At 43.6% G+C, this 14,969-nt stretch overlaps 1 protein-coding gene across 2 annotated transcripts in view; it reads left to right on the plus strand.

Annotated features, from left to right (window-relative positions):
* LOC124615629 (myosin-9-like) overlaps positions 1-14,969 on the plus strand; it is a 246,316-nt gene that overhangs the window by 73,434 nt on the left and 157,913 nt on the right. For both annotated transcript variants that reach the window (XM_047143635.1, XM_047143636.1), the window contains exon 8: positions 2,783-2,999. In XM_047143635.1, the coding sequence (XP_046999591.1) occupies positions 2,783-2,999 (217 nt within the window). The remainder of the gene's footprint in view (positions 1-2,782; positions 3,000-14,969) is intronic.

Consider the following 14,969-nt stretch of genomic DNA (forward strand, 5'->3'; position numbering starts at 1 on the left):
TACAGTTCTTGGACTTTGATTCAACCAACCATACTTCCGACATATTCTTCCCTAAAGGCTTAGATCACCTGGAAATGCAGCTTGTTCCACAATCAGAGAGAGCAGGGATAACTGAAGCGTTTAAAATTCTAGTGAATAGGCGAAGAGAGCTTTGGAGACTTGATTAGTGCAAAGACAGAGACATGATAAATGTGTGAAGGCAGTTAAATGAATTTATAGTGAGGTTCGAACTCAGTAAACCATTCCATAAAGTGTTTAGTGTGGGAGACCAATAGATGAATTTTAGGGGCAGATTGATGTTGTATTATCTCTGAAGAAGAGTGGTCAAAACTATGTGACAGTGGGGAAATGTTTCAGATTTACTACCACATAAAAAAAGACAGGTCCAGTTTGAAAGTACTGGAACTAGACTCTCATTAATCCAGCTATTCCTTGCACATATGGTTGCAGAGTTATTGTGTGTGTCTGAAATTTAGTTTAACATGTTCAGGACTATACTCTGTAAAACCCAGATACATTCATTTTCATAGAAGACTTAGTTCTTAAGTGTGTCCATATACAGTAGTATCACTCACTACAAAATCCATCCTGAATTTTTAGTTGCCGCAATGAAAGGCAATGGCACTATGCTTTTCTTATCATGCCACTGCTTTACAAGCAATACATTGGTACTGCTTGTATTGGTTTGTTGCATAATTTACTCTAGGAAGATGTTCACAGCTTCATCACCATGTGCGTGATAAATCTTCATGCTCTCTCCTCCTACATTCTCATCATCAACTTCACAATTATTTTCCTGCACACTTTGGAGTATTTCTTAAGCTGTTAAAGTTTGATCTACCTCAGTTTTCCTTATTCAGTCACTTCACAACATCAGTTTTTCCTCTTCCCAGAAGCCTGTGGAACATGTCGGTATTCAGAGTATCAACGAGTGACAATTCTGAGTTGACTGGCTCATCGCTGTTGCTCTGTACTGGCTCCAGTTCTGCATCAATGGATGCCACAGTCTTCTCCAGCCCTTCTCGTGCTTCTGCTATTTGAAAAAATCACTAAGTATATTGCTTTCAACAGCTGCAGCATAACCTCAGTAGTCATTTTCCACATTAGTTCAGAAAGGAGACAAAAAGCTAATGTTGATAATGATTGATTCCGAAGTTCTCTAATCCATTGGCTGTTCCAGAGCTGTCACATTGGATGGAAGAAAGAGTGCTTGTATACCATCTGATTTCAGTCGCATCAGAAGGATGACTGGAAGCATTATCAGTTATAAGTGTAGCTTTCAGTGAAAGCTTTTTTTTTTTCAGCTCTTTTGTCATGCCTGGTACAACTGTTCTGTGGAACCACTGAGCGAATGTTTTTCTGTTCATTCATTCTTTCTTCCGAACACAGTATTGTGCAGTTAGTGTATTTCTGACACTGTGTTGGAAGCAAAAAAAAAAAATTGTGGATTTTTAATTTCCCAATCACCATGAGCAGTAGTTTGATTCCCATTTACATTAAAACATGCTATTAATGTTATGTGCTTTCACCCCACCCTCCCACTACCACCACAAGCTTGTTTCTCAGTTTTTGGGAGCTAATATTTTTGAAGAAAACATATTGTAAAACAGGTCAGTTTTATCAGCATTGCACAGGGCACCGACAGTTAAATCTTCTTAGTCTATTATCTTCTTCTTTCCAAACTCATCTGCATCTTTTTCATTAGATGAGTGGCTTTACCTGGTGACCGTCGTCTGCCATATCTCGTGTCATTTCTTCTAGTTTGATGACCAACCCTCATGTGCTGCAAACAAGTTAAGGGTGCTAAATTGTTTGTTAAATACAACTGCTCTTTCCTTTCTTATTGGGCTACAGGTGGGAATTCCTGTGTAGCATTGTTTTATGACCTGTCTAAAAAGAACTATGTCCAGTTCTTCATTCTGACTCTCTCACATAACCTTTTGTTTTCCATTTGGGTTGAATACCATCTAATGACAACTTATTTCTTTTTGATATTGTAAATAGTTGCTTGTCCAACATTGTACTTGGCAGCGATGGCTTTCTGTGAAGAACCTCAGTTTAATTTATATAAATTTAAAGTCTTTGCTTAAGGTCTATTGTAATGCATTCCTTTTAGAAACAATGACAATGACCTGTAAAAAAGCCAAAATTTCAAATATGTGTAGCATTGTTCAAACATTGTAATTAATTACATTGTTGTACACGATAATTCATAGTTGTAAATGTCATTTCCCCTTGAGTGACTAGAGGCCAGATTAGTGAGAGTTTAGTGTAGGTATATAAAAGGTCTGTGAACAGTGAAGTTTACAGCCTTTGCTTGTGGAACGTTTGAGAGCTGATGTTTGCATTGTGTCATTTGGCATTGCAAAACTGAATGACGACTTATAATTTGGTGTCAACATAGTGTGAACAAAAAATATTGTTTTACATATTCTCAGCAAATATAATAAGATACATGATGTCAATAAAAACTCTATTGTTAGTGAATTATGGTTTGTACAAAAACTGAATTACATGAAATCCACTTATTATTGTGCAGTCTTTTCTCAAGTTAATTTTATAGCACGTGGTTTACATTGCATTAACAAGTTATTAATGTTGATTTGCCTGCCTTCTCATGTAAGGTTGGCTTTGGACTAGAAAAAAATTTTCTTGTAGCTTTGTTGCTGCTGCCATTAGGTGCCCTTGTCGTAATGTTATTCTTTTATTATTTATTTCACTGAATTACCATAGTTGCTCCTTGCTCAAAAGAAGAAATTCTTCTGAACCTGTTTTTTTCCAGGCAAAACATGCTGAACATTGTTCAACAAATTTTAAAAAGAAAGTTGATGAATATGAAAGCACACTTCACAAAATGCAGGAGGAGTTACGAACAGCTGAAGAAAGAATCAAAGAGTTGGTTGAACAAAACATGGAGTTAAATGATTTCATAGAAAAGCAAAGAAAGGTGCAAGACAGCAGTACAGATCTTGAAATGTCAGTTATTGCAACTTTACCAGGTACGTGTTAGTCTAGTAGCTTCCATTCAAATTACTCCAAGAAAATACTGACGTCGAGCTTTCTGGTTTCTGTGTGATTGTGTTACTAACTTGTTTCAGACTTATTTTGAAATTTGCTTTGATTGTAAAATACTAATGACCTGCTCTAGCTTCGCAGTAAATATCTATGGCTGGACGACTTGTAGTGATTTACATAAACCTCCTCTGTTTTATCTATTCGTGTACAAAGTATCAAAATCACTACAGTAGTTCCTGAGAAGCCTTCACATACAGACAGAAAAATGTGGCCAGGGTAATTTGTAATATGTATAGTGTCTGGATTCATGGTAGCTTTTACTGTATTGCTTTTCCTGCCAGATACTGGCTGCTCTCTACCTGGACGTGCAAAAGTGTGTGGAGAAAATTAGTGTAGCAGGTACAGAATTTTTTTAACCAATATGGAGAAAGTAAGTACAGAATAAGGAAAGAAATAAAGGTATACAGTGCTGCTCAAGGGTCTTTAGGAGGAGGATATTAATTTGAAATTCAAAATAACATGCATCAGGGATCTGTTTGTCTGGATTTCTCTTCATTATTGTAATGAGTGGCACAATAAACAGAATAAAGATGTATATGATACAAGAAACAGCTTAGTGTATCACATACCTTGGAGTTTTAACATCCACAAAGCTTAAAAATTGGACAAGTACTCAGCACTGGTAGACCTATAAATTTCTACAGTAGATTAACTAATGCTAAAAAAATTTATTTGCAGAGAACACTTGAAACATGGCGCAACAAATGAATTAAGAGCTCAAACAGTGACACTAAAACTCCTACTAATCTACTACACTATTGACTTTTTAGGTCAGCAACAGTGTTAACCTGAAAAGGTAAGAGTCCTGCCCATTATGGTATGGGGAGTAGAAGACTGACAAAGACATCGTCTCCTTTTCAATATGTATTGCACTGTGAATGGTCGGCCCAAGTGTCAAAATAAAGTTGACTTATAGGCTACACTACCTGGCGGCAGCAGCACCCTCACTGCTGGAAGTGCGGAACTCTGCTACTCTCAGTATTGCCAATAACCACAACTGTTGGTGCACTGTCATTTTCGATTTGAGGAAATCGTGGAGATTATGAGATTCCGTGCATTATCCAGCTGTTAGCTGCTGTCATCGTTATTCAGGTTTTCTGCCATGTGTATTTCCATGGATTCTTTAATAATGGAGACCCAAACCGGTGTTGAGGTGCCTAAAATTGTTTCATCATACTCCATTTCTGGGTCGTCTAGTGGGTAACTATGGTACTTCATTCCTTCAGTCAGCTCAGATGAGAAATCAGCAATTGAGTTTATGTTGCTCCCAAAGTTGTACCACTTTATTCTGCTGTTAAAGTGCGCGTCATTTACGGCGGTGGCAGAGTTTAGGTTCGTTCTGCGCATCTGACATCACAAAACACAGTCACCCAATGAACAGAGAACGACGTTGCCAGAGCTGACTGCAGTACAGACCACGGGCGAGTGTCTTCAGTTTTAGAAACATTCAGTCATAAATAAAGTAATTGAACAAAAGCAATGCCTCGATAACAGACTTTCTGTAAAAGAAAGTATGGAAAAAGCATTCCTTATACCAATTGCTTCATATTCTGTTAATTAATTAAACCAAACAAGCAATAATCGTCCTAATTCAGGCGACAGCAAGGAAATTCATTCTCACTAACCGCTTTTTCGCAATAAATAACAGCTTAATTGTTAATTTCCTATTGTACTTCGACGAAACGTGAGCAATTCATAGTCATACCAACAGTGTTTGTCGGTATTTTGCATGACTCTTTAAAGTCCTCCAGGAACCCAATTAAACGATGAGCTCCGTTAGCACACTCGTTAGGGTGTTTAGCTTTCCAACAAAAAGTTCTGAGTTCAAATCTTGTTCGGAGCTTAATATTTTCTTTATTTAAAAACAATATCGAAGTGTCTTACTTCTTGATTTTTATTCGTTTGAATGTAATTTTTTGAAAATTTTATTGGTAACTAAAATCGACCATATTGAAAGTATACGCTATGGACTTTTACCTCTGCAAACTGTTCAAAATTTCGTGCAATGGTTTACTACATCTAATGCTGCACAATAACTGCATTGAACATCGAAACAAAATTAAGTCATTTATGGGGGGGAAGGTATCAGTCAAGAAGATGTGTAAAAATCAAATTTTTGGGCCAAATAGTTTTTATGAAATCGAATGATAAAGTGTGTCAGCGCAGTCGAAACACCATGTGTCTGCACAGGCGAGCAGTGCAATGATGACAAAATCGCGCACATCGCGGAATGCGGGGAGCACGTCTCTGTAGCAGCGAAAGGGTTAATGCGGCCGTGGTGGCTTTACTTCATAAACTGCACGCTCCCCCCCCTAAACGTAAGTTTGCGAACTATACTATACTATGGTGCTGCTTCTCTTGGCGCGTACAACTGGCAACGCAGCAATCTCCCGCGTCTGGGTGGGCATACGCGAACGGCCAAGATAAAAGAATTCAACTATACTGTGTGTTGAGGGAGAAGAAAAACTGGGCCAGGCTTGAGCGAGTGAAGCCAGTGGCAGAAACTTAATTGATTAGTTGGTAATAATTGTAAATAGTATTGTGCACAAAAGAGATTGACTGACCTGTTTTGTTTGTTGTTGTTGTGGTCTTCAGTCCTGAGACTGGTTTGATGCAGCTCTCCATGCTACTCCATCCTGTGCAAGTTTCTTCATCTCCCACTACCTACTGCAACCTACATCCTTCTGAATCTGCTTAGTGTATTCATCTCTTGGTCTCCCTCTATGATTTTTACCCTCCACGGTGCCCTCCGATGCTAAATTTGGGATCCCTTGATGCCTCAAATCATGTCCTACCAACCGATCCCTTCTTCTAGTCAAGTTGTGCCACAAACTTCTCTTCTCCCCAATCCCATTCAATACCTCCCCATTAGTTACGTGATCTACCCACCTTATCTTCAGCATTCTTCTGTAGCACCACATTTCGAAAGCTTCTATTCTCTTCTTGTCCAAACTGGTTATCGTCCATGTTTCACTTCCATACATGGCTACACTCCATACAAATACTTTCAGAAACGACGTCCTGACACTTAAATCTATACTAGATGTTAACAAATTTCTCTTCTTCAGAAACGCTTTCCTTGCCATTGCCAGTCTACATTTTATATCCTCTCTACTTCGACCATCATCAGTTATTTTACTCCCTAAATAGCAAAACTCCTTTACTACTTTAAGTGTCTCATTTCCTAATCTAATTCCCTCAGCATCACCCGATTTAATTTGACTACATTCCATTATCCTCATTTTGCTTTTGTTGATGTTCATCTTATATCCTCCTTTCAAGACACTGTCCATTCCATTCAACTGCTCTTCCAAGTCCTTTGCTGTCTCTGACAGAATTACAAGGTCATCGGCGAACATCAAAGTTTTTATTTCTTCTCCATGGATTTTAATACCTACTCCAAATTTTTCTTTTGTTTCCTTTACTGCTTGCTCAATATACAGATTGAATAACATCGGGGAGAGGCTACAACCCTGTCTCACTCCTTTGCCAACCACTGCTTCCCTTTCATGCCCCTCGACTCTTATAACTGCTATCTGGTTGCTGTACAAATTGTAAATAGCCTTTCGCTCCCTGTATTTTACCCCTGCCACCTTCAGAATTTGAAAGAGAGTATTCCAGTTAACATTGTCAAAAGCTTTCACTAAGTCTACAAATGCTAGAAACGTAGGTTTGCCTTTTCTTAATCTTTCTTCTAAGATAAGTCGTAAGGTTAGTATTGCCTCACGTGTTCCAACATTTCTACGGAATCCAAACTGATCTTCCCCGAGGTCGGCTTCTACCAGTTTTTCCATTCGTCTGTAAAGAATTCGCGTTAGTATTTTGCAGCTGTGACTTATTAAACTGATAGTTCGGTAATTTTCACATCTGTCAACACCTGCTTTCTTTGGGATTGGAATTATTATATTCTTCTTGAAGTCTGTGGGTATTTCGCCTCTGTCATACATCTTGCTCACCAGATGGTAGAGTTTTGTCATGACTGGCTCTCCCAAGGCTGTCAGTAGTTCTAATGGAATGTTGTCTACTCCCGGGGCCTTGTTTCGACTCAGGTCTTTCAGTGCTCTGTCAAACTCTTCACGCAGTATCTTATCTCCCATTTCATCTTCATCTACATCCTCTTCCATTTCCATAATACTGTCCTCGAGTACATCGCCCTTGTATAAACCCTCTATATACTCCTTCCACCTTTCTGCGTTCCCTTCTTTGCTTAGAACTGGGTTGCCATCTGAGCTCTTGATATTCATACAAGTGGTTCTCTTCTCTCCAAAGGTCTCTTTAATTTTCCTGTAGGCAGTATCTATCTTACCCCTAGTGAGACAAGCCTCTACATACTTACATTTGTCCTCTAGCCATCCCTGCTTAGCCATTTTGCACTTCCTGTCGATTTCTATTAGCCCTCGTCTTTTTACCTACTTGATCCTCTGCTGCCTTCACTACTTCATCCCTCAGAGCTACCCATTCTGCTTCTACTGTATTTCTTTCCCCCATTCCTGTCAATTGTTCCCTTATGCTCTCCCTGAAACTCTGTACAAACTCTGGTTCTTTCAATTTATTCAGGTCCCATCTCCTTAAATTCCCACCTTTTTGCAGTTTCTTCAGTTTCAATCTGCAGTTCATAACCAATAGATTGTGGTCAGAATCCACATCTGCCCCTGGAAGAGTGTTACAATTTAAAACCTGGTTCCTATATCTCTGTCTTACCATTATATAATCTATCTGATACCTTTTAGTATCTCCAGGATTCTTCCAGGTATACAACCTTCTTTCATGATTCTTGAACCAAGTGTTAGCTATGATTAAGTTATGCTCTGTGCAAAATTCTACAAGGTGGCTTCCTCTCTCATTTCTTCCCCCCAATCCATATTCACCTACTATGTTTCCTTCTCTCCCTTTTCCTACTGACGAATTCCAGTCACCCATGACTATTAAATTTTCGTCTCCCTTCACTACCTGAATAATTTCTTTTATCTCGTCATACATTGCATCAATTTCTTCATCATCTGCAGAGCTAGTTGGCATATAAACTTGTACTACTGTAGTAGGCATGAGCTTTGTGTTTATCTTGGCCACAATAATGCGTTCACTATGCTGTTTGTAGTAGCTAACCCGCACTCCTATTTTTTTTATTCATTATTAAACGTACTCCTGCATTACCCCTATTTGATGTATTTATAACCCTGTAATCACCTGACCAAAAGTCTTGTTCCTCCTGCCACCGAACTTCACTAATTCCCACTATATCTAACTTTAACCTATCCATTTCCCTTTTTAAATTTTCTAACCTACCTGACCGATTAAGGGATCTGACATTCCACGCTCCGATCCGTAGAATGCCAGTTTTCTTTCTCCTGATAACGACGTCCTCCTGAGTAGTCCCCGCCCGGAGATCCGAATGGGGGACTATTTTACCTCCGGAATATTTTACCCAAGAGGACGCCATCATTATTTAATCATACAGTAAAGGTGCACGTCCTCGGGAAAAATTACGGCTGTAGTTTCCCATTGCTTTCAGCCGTTCGCAGTACCAGCACAGCAAGGCCGTTTTGGTTAATGTTACAAGGCCAGATCAGTCAATCATCCAGACTGTTGCCCCTGCAACTACTGAAAAGGCTGCTGCCCCTCTTCAGGAACCACATGTTTGTCTGGCCTCTCAACAGATACCCATCCGTTGTGGTTGCACCTACGGTACGGCCATCTGTATCGCTGAGGCACGCAAGCCTCCCCACCAATGCCAAGGTCCATGGTTCATGGGGGGGACCACAGTCCTATAACTCTATGCACATATCTGACCATGAACATAATTTTGATAATTTATTACAGCGTTCTTAAATACTTGGAAAGCATACTCTTTACAATCACTTTCATGTGCTTGCATAAATAAATTTCTCACTCATGGTAGACTTGTATTGCATCTTCTTTCAAATTTCATATGGTTTGGTAACAATACCTAGCTAGTGGTTATCTAAAGTTTGTGCTTTGTTAAATAATTTTCACTGGTATGGCGGGTAATCTTAAAGTTTTAATTATGGCCTCGAAGTAAGTTACCACCCTAAAATAAGTGCTGGTGTTAGTATTTTCCATTCATCCTTCAGTGCGTCACGTTTGTGTGTGTGTGTGTGTGTGTGTGTGTGTGTGTGTGTGTGTGTGTGTGTGTGTGTGTGTCACCTGTGGTAGGGATGTGCATGAGGGCGATTGTCCACCTCCTTCTCCCCGCAGTATAAACTACAATGGCGGCCATGCCGCCTCCTCTCAGGAGTGTCAAGTCTATCTTGATGAGTGGGCTGTTAAAGAAATCCGGGTAAAGGAAAAGGTGCCTTATCCATCTGCTCGCAAGTTACTTGCTAGTTGCAAACTTGTGTTCTCCTGTCTGGTACCTATAGTTCTGCTTTTGTTACCCTTCGCTCCATGAATGACATGGCCACGCAGACATGTGACCTCCGATTCAGCTCTGAAATCATGAAATCGCCCACTGTCAAGGTAGCAACGTCATCCCCCCGTCCCGCTGTGCAACAAGTCGTCAATCTCTCGTCTCAAGGGGCGAAACCACCAGCTACACAACCGGTTCCCCGGAAAGTCAGAAGGAGTACTCCTGTGAAGACTTCTGTCCCTCCAGCCAAACACCACCTGAGTCTTCATCTAACTGGAAAGTCTCAAAGAAGCCCTCCAAAGGCAAACGGTCTTCTCCTTTGTCACCTCGAAGATCATCTTCGATGGTGTCGGCACGTGATACCTTAGCCCGGCCAGCTTCCGTGTCGTCGGTGCACACCAACCACCATTTTTTGGCGTTGGACCACACAAGCAAGCTGACACCCCCACATCTCTTCATCATGAATCTACTCCGCCTTTGGTCCCACAAAGATGATTTACAGCTGCTTTTAGCGTTGCAGCGGTCCCTTGTACTCAGTAATCAGGAAACGAAATTGCACCCTCACAACTGCTTTGAGCTTTCACATTTCTTAGCGATTTGTTTTGACCTTCCCCCTGATGTCGGTATTTCCTCTCATGGGGGCGCCATGCTTCTCATACGGGATGACATTCATAGTCAACCCATCTAGCTGACTAGCAATCTTTAAACTGTTGCAAATCACCTTTCCCTTCCCCACCTGACTTTTTCCCTCTATACTGTATATGTCCCTCCATCATTCGCCGTCACCAGGGCAGACTTCCTTCTACCTATTGGGCAGCTGCCTGCCCCATTTTTGCTACTCAGTGACTTTAATGCGCATCATCCCCTTTGGGGTTCTCCCAGAACCTGTCAGAGAGGTGCCCTCTTGGCTGACCTACCTTAACACTGGAGCCCCCACTTTCCTTTCCAACTCCTTGCACACCTATTCCCATTTGGACCTAGCCTTCTCCACTGCCCAGCTTGCCTATCGTCTTGAGTGGTCCGCTCTCTCTGACACCTACTCGAGCGACCATCTCCCATGTGCAATCTGTTTGCTGACCCCTATCCCATCCATGTGCACACTTAAATTGGAGCTTTCTAGGGCTGACTGGCAGCTTTACTCCTCCCTGGTGACGTTGGAAGAACATTTCCCCAGTTGTGATGACCAGGTCGAATATCTCACAACTGTTATCCTTACTGCTGCAAAAGGGTCCATCCTCCGCACTTCCTCTCTACCATGTTGTGTCCCAGTCTCTTGGTGGACTGAGGCATGCTGCGACGCAATTCGTGCACATGGATATGCTCTCCGCATTTTTAACCGCCACCCTACGCTGGCAAACTGCATTGATTATAAACAGATGCATGCAAAGTGTCGTCGCATTCTTAGGGATGGCTAAAGAACTAGCTGAATTTCATTCACAAGTTCTTTTAACAGTTCCACACCTTCCTCTGTTCTGTGGACCAACCTCTGAAGGCTCTCTGGAACCAATATCCGTTCCTCAATTTCCACCCAGACAGTCACTGATGATGATGTCATCGTAGACCCTGTTGCTGTCTTCAACACCTTGGGCTGCCATTTTGCGGAAGTTTTGGATTCCTTCATCAGAAACGAACCTTTCTCTTGTGGGCAAGCACTTTCTGCTTAACACATACAACCGCATCTGGGCAGAGGGCACATTTCCTGGACGTTGGCATGAAGCCACAGTCATACCCATACCTAAGCCCGGTAAGGACAAAAACCTTCTTTCTAGCTACCTACCCCCTGTGAGTCCGGGGGTTAGAATAGGCCCGAGGTATTCCTGCCTGTCGTAAGAGGCAACTAAAAGGAGTCTCGCACCTTTCGGCCTTTATGTGATGGTCCCCTGTACAGTTTGACCTCCATTCTTCAAAATTTTCCCGAATAGCAAGGCAATTGGGGAAGGGCGCCTTTCATGGTGCATTGAGATCTTTAGCCCACTTTCTCGTCGTCATATTTCAATCCCGCTCATTCTCCATCTCTTGGGTGAGGACACCTTCCTGGGAGCATTTTCCACCACACAATATCGCTTTCTGTGTCTACAATGACCATGGACTTCTTTGCACCTGATGTCCAGCACGGTAGCCAGCCCGTTGTGGTGGGGCCGCCATATACCCTGTTGGTTGTAGTCCCCTGAGCGCACAGGGATCGCTGTGCTGATGTTGTTCCATTAAATCCCCACATATGCCAAGGGGTAGATGCCATCCTCCTGGGGCAACGGGACTCCCGGCAATGACCATCCTGTCAGGTGGCCTTTGCTGCGGCTGGGTGGCGCCTGTGGGGAGGGTCCCTGGTCGGAGTGGGTGGCATCTGGGCGGATGACATGTGATGAAGCATAGTACATCATCTCTTGCTGGTGTTGAAACACCAGCGTCTCTAAGCGTTCACAGGCTCAACTCAGTGGACAGAAGTATGACCCAAAATCGTTCCCCTACCTGGCCACAACATGGAAGGAATGTCAGGCTAAGGATGGCAGCAGGTCTTATTCGCACCAGTACCTTGTATGTTCGGGAGCTGATGGGGAATCTTTCATGAAAATGAAGCCTAGTTTTTTGTTGAGCATTTAGAGGACAAGTTTGGGGAGGTCCAAAATGAGATCTGGGTCAGTCTTGATCAAAACAGCATTCTCTGCCCGGTCACGGGCGTTTTTTTCCATGTGACAAGCTGGGGGATCTTTCTGTAACCATCACGCCCCATAAGAGCTTAAATATGATCCAGGGTATCGTATTTCACAGGGACCTTCTTTTGTAGTCTGACAATGAGCTTCGTGCCAATTTACTGTGGCAAGGTGCGCATTTTGTCCGACGTGTCCACCGGGGTCCGAGAGACAATCAGGCTACCAACAGTGTCTTCATTTTGGCCTTTGAGGGTGATGCATTGCCTGAGAAGGTCCAGGTGATGGTCTACCGCTGTGGTGTAAGCCCTATATCCCTCCACCGATGCGGTGCTTTAAGTGCTGGAAGTTCGGCCATATGTCTTCCCGCTGTAGTTCCACCATCACAGGCCAAGATTGCGGACGCCCATCACATCCCAATACTCCACGTGCCCCGTCTCCCATCTGTGTCAACTGCAGAGAGCACCATTCACCTTGTTCGCCAGACTGCAGGATTCTCCAGAAAGAAAGGAAAATTATGGAGTACAAGACCCTGACCGACTAATCTACACTGAGGCTAAGAGAGAATTTCAACATCTGCATCCTGTGCATATAACATTGTCTAACGCCGCCACTACAACAGTTCTGGCACCATCAGCTCTGTCAACCCCGGTCACCTCTCAGAGCCGGAAGACTACACCTGCCCCCTTCATGTTGGGGGGCATTTCCCTCCCTGTTGCTCCTGCACCAACCATCTGGGATGTCCGTCTCCACATCTAAGCTGGAGAAGTGCAAGTCTTCTTCGGCTTCTCTCGCTAAGAAAAGGGTACTGTCTCAGTTCAACCTCTGCCTCTTAAATAATGGGGCAGCCACACATTTCAGTGTGGCTCATGGTAGCTACTCAGCCCAGGACTTCTCCCATCTATCCACTGGAGAGCACATGACGACCTGTGTGGTAGTGACCACTTCCCCACCTTCCTGTCACTGCCCCTGCATCAAGCCCATGGACACCTACCCAGATGGGCTTTAAACAAGGCAGACTGGGAAACTGTTAACTCAGCTGTCACCATTGAATATCCCCCATACGGTAACAATGATGTCATTGTTGAACAGGTGACTACAACAATTGTTTCTGTGGCAGAAAATGCGATCCCTCGCTCTTTGGGTGCCCGAGGCATAAGGCAGTCCCTTGGTGGTTGCCGGAAGTTGCTGAAGCAATTAAGGAGCATCGGCAAGCTCTACAGCAGCATAAGTGGCACACTTCCCTCGAGCACCTCATAGCTTTTAAACAGCTCCGTGCCTGCGTTCACCAACTTATCAAACAACGTAAGCAGGAGTGTTGGGAGAGATAAGTCTCGACCATTGGGTGCCATTCATCACCTTCCCAAGTCGGGGCAAAGATCAAGCATGTTTATGGGTACCAGACTCCAACAGGTGTTCCTTGTGTTACCATAAATGGCGTGTTATCTACCAACGCAAACGCGATTGCCAAGCACTTTGCTGAGCACACTCTCAAGCCTCTGTGTCGGAGAATTACCCCCCAGCCTTTCACACTCTCAAACGGCGGCTGGAAGGAAATGTCCTCTCATTCACTACACACCACAGTGAATCTTATAACACCCCATTTACAGAGTGGGAGTTCCTCAGTGCCCTTGTAAATTTCCGCAACACAGCTGGGCCGGATCGGACCGCAGTCAGATGATTAAACATCTCTCATCTGTCTACAAGGGACATCTCCTCATCGTCTTCAACCGGATTGGTGCAATGGTGTCTTTCCATTGCAATGACGAGAGAGCACCATCATTCCGGTGCTCCAACCTGATGAAAACCTGCTTGATGTGGATAGCTATCGGTCCATCAGCCTCCCCAACGTATGGTATGTCGGCGGCTGGGTTGGGTTGTGGAGTCACGTGGCCTACTGGCTCCAGGTCAGGGCGGCTTCCACCAGGGTCGCTCTACTACTGATAATCTTGTGTCCCTCGAATCTGCCATCTGATTATCCTTTTCCAGATGCCAACACCTGGTTGCCGTCTTTTTTGACTGATGTAAAGCATACGACACGACCTGGCGACATCATATCCTTGCCACGTTGTATGAGTGGGGCCTCCAGGGCATGCTCCCGATTTTTATCCAAAACTTCCTGTCGCTCTGTACTTTCTGTGTCCAAGTTGGTGCCTCCCATAGTTCTCCCCATATCCAGGAGAATGGAGTCCCACAGGGCTCTGTACTGAGTGGTCTCAATTTTTAGTAGCCATTAATGGTCTGGCAGCAGCTGTCGGGCCATCCGTCTCACCTTCTCTGTATGCAGATGACTTCTGCATTTCGTATTGCTGCTCCAGTACTGGTGTTGCTGAGCATTGCCTACAGGGAGGCATCCACAAGACGCAGTCGTGGGCTCAAGCCCATGGCTTCCAGTTTTCAGCCGCAAAGTCGTGTGTCATGCACTTCTGTCAGTGTTGTACCATTCATCTGGACCCAGAACTTTACCTTCATGACGATCCACTAACTGTCGTGGAGACATAACGATTGTTAGGACTGGTTTTCAGTGCTCGATTGACTTGGCTTCCTCATCTTTGTCAGCTTAAGCAGAAGTGCTGGCAGCATATCAATGCCATCCGTTGCCTGAGCAACACCAATTGGGGTGCACAGCATTCTACACTGCTGCAGCTCTACAGAGCCCTTGTCCAATCCCGAATTGACTATGGGAGTGTGGTTGATGGTTCGGCAGCACCCTCAGCATTGCATTTACTCGACCCTGTGCACCACTGTGGGGTTCGACAAGCGACAAGAGCTTTTAGTACGAGTCCAGTGACCAGCGTACTGGTGGAGGCTGGGATCCCTCCATTGCAGTTGCCAGTTATGTTGCACACATTCGTAGCTCCCCTGAGCATCTGAATTAC

Source organism: Schistocerca americana, chromosome 5 (genome assembly GCF_021461395.2).
Source record: "Schistocerca americana isolate TAMUIC-IGC-003095 chromosome 5, iqSchAmer2.1, whole genome shotgun sequence".
NCBI classification, from domain to species: domain Eukaryota; kingdom Metazoa; phylum Arthropoda; class Insecta; order Orthoptera; family Acrididae; genus Schistocerca; species Schistocerca americana.